Source organism: Anoplopoma fimbria, chromosome 8, assembly GCF_027596085.1.
Source record: "Anoplopoma fimbria isolate UVic2021 breed Golden Eagle Sablefish chromosome 8, Afim_UVic_2022, whole genome shotgun sequence".
NCBI classification, from domain to species: domain Eukaryota; kingdom Metazoa; phylum Chordata; class Actinopteri; order Perciformes; family Anoplopomatidae; genus Anoplopoma; species Anoplopoma fimbria.
In genome coordinates this window covers 27,961,613-27,977,663 of record NC_072456.1, presented here as the reverse complement: position 1 = coordinate 27,977,663, position 16,051 = coordinate 27,961,613, and the positions used below count along the sequence as shown (strand labels likewise).

General features: G+C 40.8%; 1 protein-coding gene across 1 annotated transcript in view; it reads right to left on the bottom strand.

The window, feature by feature from the left end:
• herc2 (HECT and RLD domain containing E3 ubiquitin protein ligase 2) overlaps positions 1-16,051 on the bottom strand; it is a 66,019-nt gene that overhangs the window by 23,375 nt on the left and 26,593 nt on the right. Inside the window, exons 34-59 of the mRNA XM_054603521.1 lie at positions 15,633-15,784; positions 15,330-15,521; positions 14,277-14,464; positions 13,996-14,188; positions 12,205-12,387; positions 11,942-12,126; positions 11,630-11,777; positions 11,353-11,549; positions 10,627-10,857; positions 10,394-10,532; positions 9,406-9,552; positions 8,262-8,404; positions 7,810-8,077; positions 7,586-7,728; positions 7,375-7,473; positions 6,462-6,630; positions 6,240-6,365; positions 5,204-5,312; positions 4,979-5,118; positions 3,927-4,117; positions 3,696-3,801; positions 2,773-2,864; positions 2,486-2,661; positions 2,222-2,333; positions 1,052-1,133; positions 727-961 (exon numbers count right to left, since the gene is read on the bottom strand). Of these exons, the coding sequence (XP_054459496.1) occupies positions 727-961; positions 1,052-1,133; positions 2,222-2,333; positions 2,486-2,661; positions 2,773-2,864; positions 3,696-3,801; positions 3,927-4,117; positions 4,979-5,118; positions 5,204-5,312; positions 6,240-6,365; positions 6,462-6,630; positions 7,375-7,473; positions 7,586-7,728; positions 7,810-8,077; positions 8,262-8,404; positions 9,406-9,552; positions 10,394-10,532; positions 10,627-10,857; positions 11,353-11,549; positions 11,630-11,777; positions 11,942-12,126; positions 12,205-12,387; positions 13,996-14,188; positions 14,277-14,464; positions 15,330-15,521; positions 15,633-15,784 (4,146 nt within the window). The remainder of the gene's footprint in view (positions 1-726; positions 962-1,051; positions 1,134-2,221; positions 2,334-2,485; positions 2,662-2,772; positions 2,865-3,695; positions 3,802-3,926; positions 4,118-4,978; positions 5,119-5,203; positions 5,313-6,239; positions 6,366-6,461; positions 6,631-7,374; positions 7,474-7,585; positions 7,729-7,809; positions 8,078-8,261; positions 8,405-9,405; positions 9,553-10,393; positions 10,533-10,626; positions 10,858-11,352; positions 11,550-11,629; positions 11,778-11,941; positions 12,127-12,204; positions 12,388-13,995; positions 14,189-14,276; positions 14,465-15,329; positions 15,522-15,632; positions 15,785-16,051) is intronic.

Here is a 16,051-nt window from a genome sequence, read left to right as displayed (position 1 = left end):
AAGTGAAACAGAAATAACTTTTGTTATAGAAAATCACATTCTGGACAATTATAAACCCTCTGAGCCTCAAAACCCACCAGTGGGATTGAAAAGCAAGTTTTCTTTAAACAATTGCCAAAACTACACCGTTTATCACAATCAGAAGCTGTACAAGCTGTCAATATCATCACATTTGTATCTTTAAAACTGTCCTTGAACACATCATGTGAGACGAACGCTTCCATTAGAAAAAGCAACCAAAACTTTCGGTGTATGATCCTTCATCAAAAACATTTTATTCTACATAACATACAAACTCGCCTCATTTTAATCAGATTCTGTAAAAAACATTAAATTCTGAGCTCCTCAGTGAAACTATGAAGACATGATTGATTCATCTGAGACCAACAGTCATGTGACAACAAATCTGTGAAACTTTGACTGAACTTCAGGCAGCTGAACACAGAGCAGAGAGGAGAGGAGAGAAGAGGAGAGGAGAGGATGGAAGTAGAGGTTGAAAAAATATAAATAGTTCAATATATATATATTATTTTGAAGTACAAATCAAAAACACACAGAGAAAAATTTGACAGGAGGAAAAAAACTTTTGCTTTGGGTTCAGAGGGTTAGAAATGGAAGTCATGAATCTATTTCACTATCTACAAAATACCCAAATTAAGAAAAGTACATAATGATGATATAACCAAATGTTTATCTGTAAGATGTGATCATGATAAATGAACATACATCCTGCTGAAGTGTCCCAGCTTGCCGTCGTCTCCCTCCCCCCAGGAGAACACCTTCCCGTCCACGGTCAGGGCCATGGCGTGGCGCCCCCCGGAGTGCACGGCGACCTTCTTCACCACGTAGTTGCTGAGTGCGGTGATCTGTCGGGGGATGGGGATGGTCCCGCTGGACAGACCCAGACCCAACCGGCCGTTAGTGGCCTCTCCACAGGCGTAGATCTTCCCCTCCACCGTCACTGCACACAGAGACACGAGGCTCACGTTTAAAAACAACACACACTTTATAAGAAACATAAACTCTAATATAATGACTTTTATTCACCAACCTGCAAAGAGGCTTTTGGAACCGCCGGCTACTTGAACCACGTTGAGAGCAGAGAGAGTTTCAGAGAACGACGGAACCTTGATCTGAAAAAAGACACAAAGTAAAGAGATGAGAGGATTGGAGATTCTCTACAGCCTCACCTCCAGGACGTCTGCTGTGTTCTCTGCACTGCTGGATACACAAGTGTTTGACAGATCCTCTTATGTGCTTATCAAAGTCACATAATCACAACACAAAGGCCTTCATGTTTCCACTGTACTACATTTTAAAAGGGAAATATTGTACTTTTTACTTACTTTTTACATTCAAAACTTTATATTCATCTTATAAAGATACATGTAGTAGGTTGAAGCTGTAGCATCAGAAAAATCCTAAATAATAATGCAGCAGTGAAAATTATCCAATTACTTAATATAGTACTTAATATACTAGCATGAAGGGTACTTTTTTATTTTAGTTTTGATACTTCGAGTGCATTTTGTTGCTAATACTTTCATACTCTTACATGAGTAAATATGAAATGGATAACTTTAAATTGTAATGGAGTATTTTTACAACCTAGTATTGCCATTTTACTCAGATTAAGGATCTGAATACTTCTTCAATAACTTTTTTGGGGGCAGTAACCGCAAATAATAAAAAGGAAAACATCGTTTAAATTACATTGTGACAACCGAGATTTTATTTATTTCCAACAATTAATTTATTCCCAAAAATGTATTCCCTATCTTATCTGGCTCTCAGAGGAGTAGGTAAGCAAGGCTGTTTAACCCTTTACATCCCGTTTATTCATCCGCAACTGACAGCCGTCCTCCAATCAACTCCATTTGATTCACATCAACTCTGCTGTTTACGGAGGGCAGCAGTTAAACCCGGACTGGATTCACTGACCGACTCTTTGAGTGACTATTTCTTTTTTCCTTTTAGTTTTTTCTTTGTTTGGTGCTTTTTCAAACAGAATTGAGCTTTGTTTTTTGTTTTTTTACAAGTTTAACTGAAATTTATTACATTTTCCTTACTTTTGAGCAAAGAATTTACTGGACTTAAAAGAAAACAGAAGTAATAAAACCTTTCCAATTTCAGACCTCCTTTGTGACCCCTTAATGGAGAGGATTTGAGGGATCATGTTTAGTCATTGGTTAACCTCGGGTTAAATACACAGAAGCGGTACCTTAGAGCCCTTCAGTCCTCCAAGCTGGTCCTTGTCGTTCAGACCCCAAACAAACACTTTGGTCCTGATGGTTGCTGCAGACTCCAAACCAGAAGACTTCTTACGGGCAAGACTAAAGAAAACACACAGAGAGAAGTCCAGGATATGAATTCAAATGCATGATTTCACCAGAATCCGACCCGGTGGCTCCGATGACGAGCTTTAAGAATAACTATATAGAAACAGATGATCTCTGAAACATTTGTTCCTTCGTCCCGTCTTTACCTCCCGGTGGCGGTTTTGTCGTCCTCCTCTTCCTCGTTGTCAGAAGCGAGGAATGGAACCGTGGCCAGGTCTTCATCCTCCGCTCTGATTCGTCCAACGATGCCGAGTCCATGAATCTTACAGTCGATACCGGAGCTACGGCACTGCTTGATGGCCACCTCGATGTATCTGTGATACTGTGGAGGGGGAACGACATCATTATTATCATATTACTATTATGACGTTATTACAACACTAGCTTTTAAAAGGTAATAACCAAAGATTAGAAGTTGTCGTCGTTAACTGACCTCAGTGCAGTCACTCAGGAGGAGGACGGTGGTGTCGGTGGGATTGATGTTAATCGTCTTCAGCTCAATCAAGTTGTTCAAAGAGTTTCCACCTGAATATTGAGGAAAAAAAACAGTACTTTTGATGATTAATATTAAATAACAGCATGTTGTTTATAGAAGAGGAACTAATTGAAGAGCAAACAGTAGAACACAAATGGAGAGTTTAATAGTTAAAATATGAAGCATCTGTCTGAACTAAAAGGGAAACAAAGTGTCTCTAAACTTTAAACCCTTTAAAAAGTGGACAAAAATGTAAAAAAATATATATTTTAATATTGTTTTCCACTTTCACTGATTTAAATATTCAAACCAACTTCAGTCCTGATAATAAAATATTATTACTAATATTCATTCACTTTCAGAACTTTATCCTAATGATAATAATAATATTGACACTGCTGTTTTTATGAGAAAAACACAAAGATTTTATTATTTTTTATATATACAAAATGCAAGGTTGTTGTTTTTGTTACAGTCTCTGATAAGTCACTTCGATTTTAAAAATATTTTAATATGAAACTCACTTGTTCCCTTAGAGAACAACAATGACCCCTTCCTAAAACTTCTATAAAACTTCTATATAATAATAATAATCATATTTTCCACCTTCACCAACTAGCATTCTTTTACAAATTTCAGTCCTGATCATAAAAACATGAATATTAATTAGTTTCAGAATTTTAACACTGATTCTTTATGTTTCACAGTCTGTGATTTGTCAATGATTATGTGTTTCAATGGGATGTTCTTGTCCTTAAGGTTCTGCGTGTTTGTATTTTTTCCACTCTGTTTATTATAGTCTTATTAAAGGAGCTGAGGTTAAACTTCCAAAGTGTCCCTGGGGAATCAGAAGGGTTAAAGAACGTTATAATCTAACTCACCTGACACCACCACTAGTGAGGGCATGTAGCTGCTGTCTGCCGGATCCACCACCATCTTCAGCCTGTGCACGAGGACGTCTGGGAAGAGCTCCAGACGGATCCAGTGCTGTGGAGAGAACGAATGAGGAATCAGTCAGGTGACTCGTCCAAAAACACCTTCAATAAATAAATACAACCAAACTAAACAGACTGTCAGCCGGTTTATAAAGAGTATTAAATTCTTTCTCCTGCCTTTCCCTGCGAGCCGGAGGACTGCCAACACTGATCGCTGCAGTCGACGAGGCGGGCCGCCTGGTTCACGGAGGACGACACGCTGAGGCTCTTCACGGCTCGCGACCAATCGTCGATCAGCATCCCGCGCTGGCTGCTGTGATGCTTCTTCAGCTGCTTTCCTGAGCGGCCGCAGAACGCTGGAGACTGACCTGGATGTAGAGGAGACAGGAGACGGGTTTACACACAGGAATCTAGAACCTGAACAGATCTAGACTGTCACATTACGGATTAAGTCAAAGATCAGATCAGCACAAAAGAATAAAAGGAGGTAAATACAACTTTTAGAGATACCTGAACTCGTTTTTTTTACCGTTGATACTAATTGCAAATCATTGATGATCCATATTGGCCGTTTATGTTGTTTTGTTATGTTACAGCAGCTGGTCTAAAAGGCTCCAGACTATTTGTTTTCATTTCAGGGTCCAAAAATCTTTTCAATGGATCTGAAGTCAGTAAATCATCAAAAATTCAAAATGCTATTGTTTTACTTGTCATCTATTGTGGTTATTTACATAAAATAAAACTATTCAAAAGATAAGGAAATAAAAGGTTGTATTTTCATTAATTAAAACAAATCTCTTCATTAATAGTTTTAATTGTGTATTATAATCTGTTTAGAGCTAGTGTTAGGAAGTTAAACATCATAATTCATCTCTAATATCTATTTTATATTAATGTGAAAACATCAAACTACTGGATTTATTCTAGTTTATCACCAACACTACATTTTACAGATTACATGTGAACACATAAAATAAAATTTACCTTCAACCAATAGTCATTTTCAGTGAGCAGAGCCTGAACGCATCATAATGTAACTGAACTGAACGTCCTCCTGTTAGCCGTTAGAGATCATAAATTATCTCATAATCTGAGTATTTAAAGATGAGAACTCATAAGACACAAACAAACTCAAAACCAATATCGAGACCTGATTCTCTGGACATTGTCAGGTGAGAAAACATCTTTAGAAACATCACAGATGCATTCTGGGTGAACATGAGACTGACCCGGCTCGTTGATTCTTCCAAACGAATGTCTGGTGTTGTGTTTTCGGGTCTTGAAACAGTTTTCACAGAAGTCGAAGTCGTCACAGTTCCTGCATTTGAATCTGGGGCCGTTTATAGGAAACATCTGACAGCCGTCACACCTGAAGAGGAGACACAGGTTGGATTAAACAACACGATGAGATACGTATCGGTTTTATCTAACAGAAAGATTAAACATATGCATACCTGACTCCGGGGTGAACACTGGGCACCAGTTCCATCTCAGCCAGCAAACCAGTCCAGTGGGACTGCTGAGGAAAGTCCACTATCACGTCCTTCCCGTTGGCACTGAAAGCTGAAACAAAACATTCAGATATGTGAGAACAGAAAACTGAAGATTCAGCTAACGGCTTCTTTAGAGACCAGGGTGGTCGGATCGATCAGCACAACGATTTTGTTCTAAAGAGTTTGATCTGTTATTTCTATAAAAGGTTGATCAGATTACCCACAAACATTTATCTATGAACCACTAAAATGGCTTTTGTACATGCTGTCTGCTAATTAATAAACAGTTGTCAATACTGTCAATAATTCTTTATTATCTCTTAATTTTAATACCAAATATACAATATTTGTTAAAAATAATTGGGTTTTATGTCAGATGGCCAACAGCATCAAGCTGCATTAACGTAAGAATAGTTTAATATATAAAATTAGTTAAATAAATAAGAATAGTTAAATAAATAAAAATAGTTAAATAAATATGAATAATTATATAACCAAGTATTTTTTAATATATAATAATTATTTAATAAGACAAGGTAAATAGTAAGAATAGTTAAGTAAATAAGGATTATTAAATAATTAAGAATAATAAAATAAATATCAAATAAATGAATAAGAATAGTTAAATAAATTTGAATAATTATATACATAAGACTTGTTAAATAAATAACAGTTGTTAAATAAGACATGGTAAATATTAAGAATAGTTAAGTAAATAATGATAATTAGATAATGAAGAATAATTAAATAAATATTAAATAAATAAATAAGAATAATTAAATATATATATTTGTTAAATAAATACTGAAGTAAATAAATATGAATAGTTCTATAAATAAGAATTAATTATATAAGGAAAGTTGAAAAAAAAAAAAGCTATACAATATATAAAACGCTTCAAATAGATCAGAGATTGGTATCGGCTGATACTGCTTCCAGCGATCAGCGAGCACCTTTAATTAAAGATCAATTAAAAAATCTACAGAGATCGTCTTACCTTTCACAACCCCGACGCTCCTGTGAGTGACGGAGCCCCATTTGTACTTCGGTGTGGTGACGGTGGGCTTCACTCTCACTTTGTCACCGATCTTTATATGAGAGGGAGAACTCTGTGGTGGGAATCCTGGAAATAGTAAAAGAAAAAACCCAAAACATGTCAAAGGTGAAGAGAAATCAACAACTTCTCGCTCCTCGTCATCGTTCAGACCCGTTTTCTCACCCAGCAGCTCGATGTGGATGTAGCGGACCCAGTAGGTTCCTCCTTTCTGCTGCCAGTCACACTGAACGTTCAGGTCATGAAGCCCGTCTCTGTCCAACTTTATCACTTTCCCCACATCTCCGTCATACACTTCCTCATACGTTCTGCAGCACTTCACCATCATCCCAACCTGCAGAGGAGACGGGGATCAGTCAGACTACAGGATTATTTCACTCAGGGAGTTTTAGAAGATCTTTGCTGCTCTAAAATATTATATTTTCTGGTACCTAAAATATAATTCAAATAAGGTTGTTGTTATATCTTGATTTTACGCCTTATGACAAAAAGAAAACAACACTACAGAATGCATTAAAAGAAAAATATGAAACCACTTAATATCAAATCAACACAGGTTGGATGTGTTTTCAGGCAAGGTGTCCTGAGCTCCTGATGATTCAGGAGAGGATAGATCTAGTAAATAATGTTTATGTTATGTAAAGGGTTACTTTCTTTCCTTCATCTTCAGAATAATGTGTTCATTCAATTATGGAAAAAGTGGGTCAAATACAGGAGGCATCCTTTGGTTCTAAAAAGTGAAGTCAATGCTTCCTGTCTTAAAGCTGCATTCTCTCTCCTGTCCATCAGTTTCAAGTCTTCTTCAATACAGCATGATGTTCATTTAGTAAATGATGCTCCATTTAGAGTCAAACAGACCATAAAGCAGGGGATGCTTTAGGGCGGGGCTACACACTGATTGACAGGTCCACACCAGAGCCGTATACGGCGTCTCTATGTCACTCCCCCTCAGTCCATATATGGTCACTTCCTGTTCACTGGTTGATACAAAAAGCCGACCTCAAGACCTCGTTTTGTGTTTTTAAGCTATTGTCCCCAAAAAAAGATTTTAAATTAAAAAACAGGCTGCGTCTCTTACCTGAATGTTCTCTCTCACATACACAGCGTAGTCATCGTTACTTTGGAAATCTGATCTCTTCTTAAATGTCTGGCTCTCCGTCACCACTGCACCTGGAGGCTAATGATACATAAACCTATTAATCATAATGTCATGATGAGAATCTGACAGACGAGTGACTGAGTTCATTATTGTTGTTATGGCAGGAATAAAAGAGCAAAAATAAATGTACCACTGGGAATGTTGTCTCCGCCTCCTCCAGCTCCTCCAGCACCTCCTCATCGGAGTATTCATCGGACACGGTGTCTGCATCTGACAGCTCGGTGACGTGAATGTCTGGATGGTCCAACAGCCAGCCCACCAGAGCCTCCACCCCTGACGGAGACGCTCAATCACTCTCCAGTACATCCCAAATATGATATCACATTCTGAGTTTAAGAGAGAAGGAAATCTTACCTGGAACACCTGAGGTGCTGCTCGTCGTTCCAGACAGCGACTTCAAGGCAAACTCGATGTTTTTCCGTGGGAAGCCCATCTCCATGAGCTGGAGGACGATGGGTAAGGGGGGGACGGGGGAGGTCTTCTGCTTCTTCTGTTTGGGGGGTCTGACGTGTTGGACGGTGACGGGCGTGGTGGCCTCGCTGGAGCTGCTCTCCTCAAACAGCGGCGAGGACGGGTGGGCGGACTCCACGGCGAGGAACTGACAAACCGCCAGAGCTGCAGCCTGAAGAGACACAGAGACGCACAGATGATGGAACACAACCCAGAGGTTTTCAAACTTAGAGGGCGTCAGTTTTATGCATCGAAAACTCAAAAGTATGGAGGACGCTAGTTGTAAATGTAGCAAAAGGTATGTGTTGCCCTAACAGAATGTATGCAGTAATGCTGAGAGAGGCCCGTGGACTCACCTCCATCTCCTGCCTGTCAAAGATGGCCTTGATAGGGGAGGGCTGGGTGGCAGCAGAGAGCAGCTGCTGCAGGAGGATCAGAGGAGGCAGAGGACCCTCAGGGGACAGATCTCCTACATCAGGAGAGGACACCACCGGGTCTTCTGCAGAATAATACACAAGAGGGGTCATGAGAAAAAACAAAAAACAGAACGGATAAAGATAACAGCAGAATAAAGTTCTGATAATAAAGAAAGTTTGTCTAGACTCAGGACACACAGGAGCCGCTGTACTGTATCTAAAGAATTTGTGCAAACACAACTCATAGTGACTGAATGTCCAACCACTGGAGGACATGATGTTGACCCGAAGCAGCACAAAGTTTGGAGGCACTTCATTTATTCTTTTTTTTTTTTAAGAACTATAACTGACAGCATACACAAACGGTTTTGGAACGTTTCTTTCATGGAATGAAATTGAGATTTCAATAGTATGTTTATCATAAAACATTGACTATTAAATATCCTTTTCTCCAAGTTACAGGACTTTCACTCAACAGAAATCTCAAAGTTGTTCCAAATGTTTTCTTCACCGACGCTGAAGAACTTCAACACAGACATTCGTGTGTGTGTGTGTGTGTGTGTGTGTGTGTGTGTGTGTGTGTGTGTGTGTGTGTGTGTGTGTGTGTGTGGCTGTGGCATTACTGTCTGTACTTAGAAATGATGTCAGATTGAGCCATGTCATCTGTTCTTCTGATAGATATCATTGCAGTTTATGTTCAGCTAAAGGAAACTTTTTTCAGGACAACACATGATTTCCGGGACATTTCTCTTTTTCCGTCATTTTCTGTGTTTTTAATGATTGGAACACTTTTCCAGGTTTTCCAGGAAGGTTTTCCAGCCGGTGGCCGATCAGTCGGTGCATCTCTACAAATTATTATTAATATCTCATTAAAATGCTCTGACAACATTCAGACACATTTCCATCTACTGAAACACTTTGTAATGACAATTAATCTAGAAAACAAAACCAAAATTAAATATAACTGGATGTGTCCATCCTGTGACCTCCACATAGAAAGCATCACATGAGCAGCACTTCAACGCTGAGCTGGACTAAACAGCAGAGACAGACTCTGCTGACCCGTCACTAGGAGACGTCTTACCGCCGGGGTTCGGTCCGATGTCCAGGACGGCCGCCTGTGAGAGGATCTGTCTGAGTTTGTCCTGATGGGAGAGCAGAGCCCGTCCGGCCTTTAGAATGTAGAGCCTCAGCTGCTGGCAGCGCAGCAGGTGGATGTCCACCTGGTCGGCTGGAGACACGAGAGGTTTCATTAAATCAGCTGGAGCCGAAGCTCTGAGCTCCTAACATCCTCCACAGATCACAAATAAAGACGACAACTAAAGGTTTTAAAGAAGAATCTTTTATCAGAGGGAATAACGGTTCTTATTGACAGGGCACTTTACCAGACATTAGTCTAAATACAGTCATACTCTTTTTATATTTGATGTGATATTCATGAGTCACATGTAAGACGGCGTGTTATCGCCATTGTAGGTAAATAAAAATAAAAAAAGAGATCCTGGGCTGTGGGGGATAATTTTCAGAGAAAAAACTCAGAATTACCAAGTTTAAAGTTGTAGATTTACGAGAAATTTCCTTCTGAATAGGCCCGACAGAGATGCTGATGATAATGGTGAGATTCTGGGCTAAAATCTCCAACATTTCCTCAAAGGTAAATCTGATTACAGAGTATAATTTGGTAAAGTAATCAACTGCAGGCATAAAACACAAGATGTCTGGTACGATGAGGTGGATCCAACCGAGCAAAGTGAAGAGATTTGTTTTTTTGACTAAATAAATACAATTAAATAAAATTGGGACTTTAATCTCAGATAATTTCTGTGTTTTATCCCCCACAATTGATGACTTTATAATCTCACAGAATATTGACTTTTTTCTCATAGATCTGTGATTTCTATCACGTAAATTCACGACTTTCTTCTTGGAAATTCTGAGTTTTTTGTTGGAATATTACCCCCTCCCCCAGCTCTATAATTTGTATTTTTAATATTTTTACTAATACTTGGTTTTACATGTCAGATCATCAAGAATACCACCTTTATGTCGTGCCTCTGGTTGGTGTTCTTTACCTGAGAGTCCTCTGCTGAGGGACTTCTTCACGCGTTGTTTCTCCAGTTTGCTTCCAGCCAGACTGACCAGCTGAGCCCAGACAGCCAGCATCGGCTCAGAGAAGGGAAGGTTGTTCACACTGAAGGACACGGCCAGCAGCTGAGGGGAAAACAACCACAACAATAAAAGATATTCAGTATTTCATTGGTCCACTGAACTGTATGTACAGACATACAGACTGAACACTTCATACCGGTTTGAGGTGGCTGAGCAGGCAGACCCTGCAGGTCCTCATCTCGTGGAACTGGACGGTGATTCGTCCTTTCGGGGTAATGCGAGTGACAGTTCCCTCTCCGTACTCCTCATGAACGACTTGACCACCGAGTCTGAGGCGCCCGTCGATTCCTCCGATGACCGCCATCACCGCCATCAGACTGCCCACTCTAGGACCGTCAGAATCAGGGAAATACTCCTCCAGGAAGCACTGAAACACAGAGAGAGAGAGAGAGAGAGAGAGAGGACGTAAATCTTATGTTACCATAGATATGTTCAGAAGTTCCTATGATATAAGTAATTTAGCATGAAAAAAAGCTTTAAAAAATGACTAATTGACTAAAGACATCTTAGTCGCCAAAGTCATTTTGTTGTTTTAGTCTCAGAGGTGGCAGCCCGATAGGAAACTGAAGTTGTTATCTATGCTCTCTACAAAGACACCAGACTACATTCACAAAAACAGAGATTTAAAGGGTTAATTCAGATTCACTAAAGTCACACAACAACACAAACAGACTAACAGGTGGAGGCAGCAGTAGAGCAGTAGCTCCTGTGTTCTGAGAGGTTAAATCTCTGTTTGTGTGAATGTAGTCTGGTGTCTTTGTAGAGAGCATAGATAACAGCTTCAGTTCTCCGTCATAAAGGTAAAGAGGTGAAAATATTCTGATATTTTAACACAATACTTGAATCTATAAATGACTCTTACTGCTTCAGACTGGCAGCCTGCCATCACGTCTCCGATGGAGCTCAGCTGGGTGTTGATGTAGTCGTTGATCATAGTGTTCCACTGGTTGAGAGAGTGCAGGGTGCGCAGGACGGAAACGATCTCCTCAGCCAGCGTGCTGCTGTGAGTGGCTGTGAGAGACGCCTGGGGGCGGGACTTCCTCCGCCGAAGGGAACCCTCTGTGCAGAGGAAGGAGAAATTTAATAACACATCAAAAAGTAAAAATGTGAGTAAATGTGATTATGATTCGCGACCGTACCTCTGAGCAGTGGCAGGTCTGAGGAGCAGGTGATCAGAAGGCTTCCCAGGAAGTTGAACAGCTTCTCCACCAGGAACTTCATGTCATGAGAACGCTCCGTCTTGTCCCACGAGGGAAGGACGGCCTGCAGGAGACGAAGGGCCAGGATCTGGAAACGCACACAAAGTTTTTATACATCCTGAAATGTTCAAATCATTTATTTATTTCCTTTCGTCATGCAGGATGGTCTCATCCAGCATTAGTAGCTATACCAACGAAGAATAAATGTATAGATATCACAACACATCTTAACCGTCTCCATAACTGTCCCACCTGTCTCTGCAGAGTGACGGCTTGGAAGGACTGGTGTCCCTCTACGATCCGGATGAGCAGGCCGATCCAGGCAGATGTGCTGAGCGTGCTGCACATCTGGGGCATGAGAGCGATGCTGCGGATGAAGCCCAGCGTGGACCAGCTCCTGTGCTGCTCCCGAGACACCAGCCTGTGGGAGTGACAGCCTGGAGACAACACAGACGGGTCAGTTTAGAGTAAAACAATAAAGTGATACATCTTTAAGGACATGGAGGTTGAGCTACCTGACTTGTCGTTGGCTCCGCTCTCCACCAGCATCCTCAGCAGTCCACAGAGGGTCCGGGTGGCGTCGGTCTGCAGCACCTCTGCATAGATCCCAGCTGTTAGAGACAAAGTCTTCAGAAGGTTGACGGTGCTGGTCAGCATCATGGCCGTCGGGTGGCTGCTCTTCTCCATCAGCTCACCTTCTGTAAGGAAGAGAGGACAGTGTGAACGAACACTGAAGGGTATCGACCCATCAGGGATTAATAGATTTGAGTTTTCTATGAGCCATTATTTCATTTTAGTTTTGAGTTTGTTTTAGTGTGCGTTTGTTACTTTTATTCACATCACTCACGCTAGAAGCATTGGAGAGGAGGAGTGGCTTAGCTCCATGGAAACCGTTATCATTTATTACCATTTATTCACCACTATTTCTGCTTTGTTAATGATGTAGAAGTCCCAGATATCCCTGGAAACTAAACTCCGTTCATAACATCATCTGGAGGAGTGTTCACTGCATCTATCAAGCCTCACGTCGACTGGTTTACTACAGCTGTATGAATTGTATGAAATTATTTAATTGCAATAAACGGATAGAAAAGATGCTAAAATAACTGCATAATTATGCTAATTCATGTTTTGTTTGAGTTTGGATCGATCGGTGTTAGACTTTGTTTACATTGTAGCAGCTCCATCAGCACTTAAAATAACATCATACAATATTTTTATCTGCCATTTCTGATTCAACAAGAGTTGTCTCCTCTTGTTGTCACAACAGGAGAATCTCATAGCTGATCAGCTTTAACAACACAGCGTCACACAAATTTCTCGCAGAATTCACAGAATACAAGGCTGGAGAACTTTGTAGGAATGATCTTTTTTTTTCACCACCACACTCAGAAGAACATCAGACCTGAGCTGAACAGCTTGGTGGTTAAATGGCATTTGATCTGCACCAATATTCAAATCATGTTCTTGTTATTTTATACTGTAAAACCAGACTAAGTGTGAACAACAACAGGGATTATCTGTGTGATCTGCTAAATGACTGTAATGTAATGTAATGTAATGAGGCATTGCAGCGTAACGCCGTCTGCTAGAACGCCAACGTTCAGTTTCTGTGGTTCAACGTCTCGAGAGTTAACGGAAATGAATGTTGTCTTCTTTTTTCAGTAGGGATATATTACTATGGGTGTAGCGGTACACAAAATACGTACCTCGGTTTAAGGGTCATAGTTTGGTACGTTTACGGTACAATAGAGAAAAAACAAAGACAGTTCAGAAAATGATTAACATTCAACAGTTGCTCATTGGCCAAAAGTCTTAACTTTAACAGTTGAGGCCCTCAAACACAGCATATGTCAACAATAACTGAATAATAAAATAAATAACAGAAAATGTCTGTAAATGAAAATTAAAGTAAATTAAATATTAGAAGTGTGCCCAAAGATAAACCCAACTTCAGTTTGACACAAATCTAGGCAATTGAGCTTTATTCACCCAGCTAACCGGGCTAAACCAACTAACAGCACCTGGTGCACTGACAAAACTTTCCGGGTCAAACTAGAGCTCCAGAATTTCTGTTCCACCCGGCGAGTAGTAAACATAAACAGCTGTTTGGGTCACGAGGCGAACCGAAAGGATGTCGCATACCGAGCCGAACGGTTCAATACAGATAAACGCCCCTATATATTACAGCTAATAAACTCAGATGGAGTCATGTTTATTATTAATTCATTCATTTTAACCAGGCAATATTGTTTAAATTGTATTTTTCCACGGTGGTGTGAACTGAGTCAGTTTTGTGAGCTGACCTGTGTCGTCCTCGGTGTCAGAGTCCTCGGTCGGAGGCTGGGCAGCCGGAGGTTGTTCTGCCAGCTTCAGGTCATATTTGCCCTCTTTGCCCATCCTGTAGGAGTTTGTGCTGCTGGTATCCCACTGGACCCTGATCCAGCCATCCTCTCCCAGTTCTCCAATGACCCGGCCGAGACCTGGTGCCGGACCGTCCTGGACAGAACATGAACAGGGTCAGATACTAAACCTTTCTCCACTGGTTTATATGGTACCAACCTGACTGTCAAATGGATCCAGGTACCTGATCTCCCCACTTCCAGTCGACCCCCCTCATGACCCTGGTGCCTATCTTCATCATGGCGGCCAGCTCAGGGCCCGAGGCGGGTAGAGGGGTCGGGGCTGCCTCCTTTCTGGACTCCTCCAGAACTGTGGCGGAGCCTCCGTGGGCACATATACTCAAGTCCTCCTCACTGCTGTCTGTGCTGGGACCTGGAGGTACAACGACAGAGGACACGTTAGAACCTCCATCCATCAATGAGAAGACGTCCCTCTGGTTCCTTCATTGGTAGCTAGAGGTTAACGGACTGTTGTTGATCTGTGATCCGTACTGATCCTCTTCATGGTTTTTCACGCATGTGAACCTCACAGTGTAAATAAAGTTTTACTGTCGATCGTTATCCTCCCATATTCAGTAAAATATGAGATCAGGACATCATTTATGTTTTTCTAGTCTCTGATCTCTGATAATGTTACATTGTAAACAACCAATCTGTGTCTAAACCAACAGGAGGAGAGCTAGTAACGTTAGCAACACCGCTAACGAACAGAGGTTCAGTTCAGCTACATTATGATGCGTTCAGGCTCTGTTCAGTGAAAATGAGTATTGGGTGAATGTAAATTATAACGTTATCATGATGTGTTCACATGTAATCTGTAAAATGTAGTGTTGGTGACAAACTAGAATAAATCCAGTAGTTTGAAGATGTTTTCACATTAATATAAAATAGATATTAGAGATGAATTAGGATGTTTAACTTCCTAACACTAGCTCTAAGATTATAATACATCATTAAAACTAATAATGACTGGATTTGTTTTAATCCATAAAAATATAATCTTTAAATTTCCTTATCTTTTGAATTCTGTGTGTTTTAATGAAGAAAAAAACCCACTATAAATTAATATAACAAAGTAAAAGTATAACATTTAGTATTTTTGATGGTTTACTGACTTCAGAGCGTTGAAATGATTTTTAAGATGGTGACAAGTCAGAGCCTTGTAGACTAACTGATGTAACATTGCGTGAACCGCTGCACCCCTCATGGGTTTCCTGTACGTATTTGACGTTACTCACCTATGAGCCTGAGGATACTCTGTGTGAGGGCCAGTATGCCTGAGTTGAGTAGGAGGCTGAGGCTGTTGGACCCGTGTTTCAGGGACAGCATGTGGACCATGGCCAGAAGGAAGCGGGCCTGAGGAATGGTGCCCAGACTTGGTCCCGCCGGGTTCTCATTGGTGATGGTCTGCAAGGGAACCGGCTGCACGCCTGTAAACAAGAACAGAAGAATCAGTCCATGTGGTCTAATAAGTATAATGTACGAATACCAGTTTGCTTTTACTGGGATTAAACAGCCACGTGACCACACGCCTCCCTCACCGAGCTCTTTGAAGCGGACTCCGGCCTCCAGCAGGATGTTGCGGACGTTGTGGATGGCCCAGGAGTACAACTTCCCGAAGGTCACCTCTAAAAGCATGCGGTTGAAGGGGGGGATCAGATCCACGTCCTTCAGGCAGTCAGACAGGGGCTCTCTGAAAAAAACACAACAACACTGAGGCTCAAACAGACGGCATAGTCACGTTTAGCTTTAGCAGACAAATAAAATCACAAGACCTGATAGCATGATGTCCATAGAATGATCATATTTTAAGACGCTAACCCCTTAGCCCTTCTCGTGTGCTGATATATTGTTCACATGGCATAAGTTATGTTTAATGTTATCACCTATTCCCCCGGCTATTTTTTTTTGGAAGTTGAACCTCAGCTCCTATAATAAGTCTATAATAAACTGTGTTGTC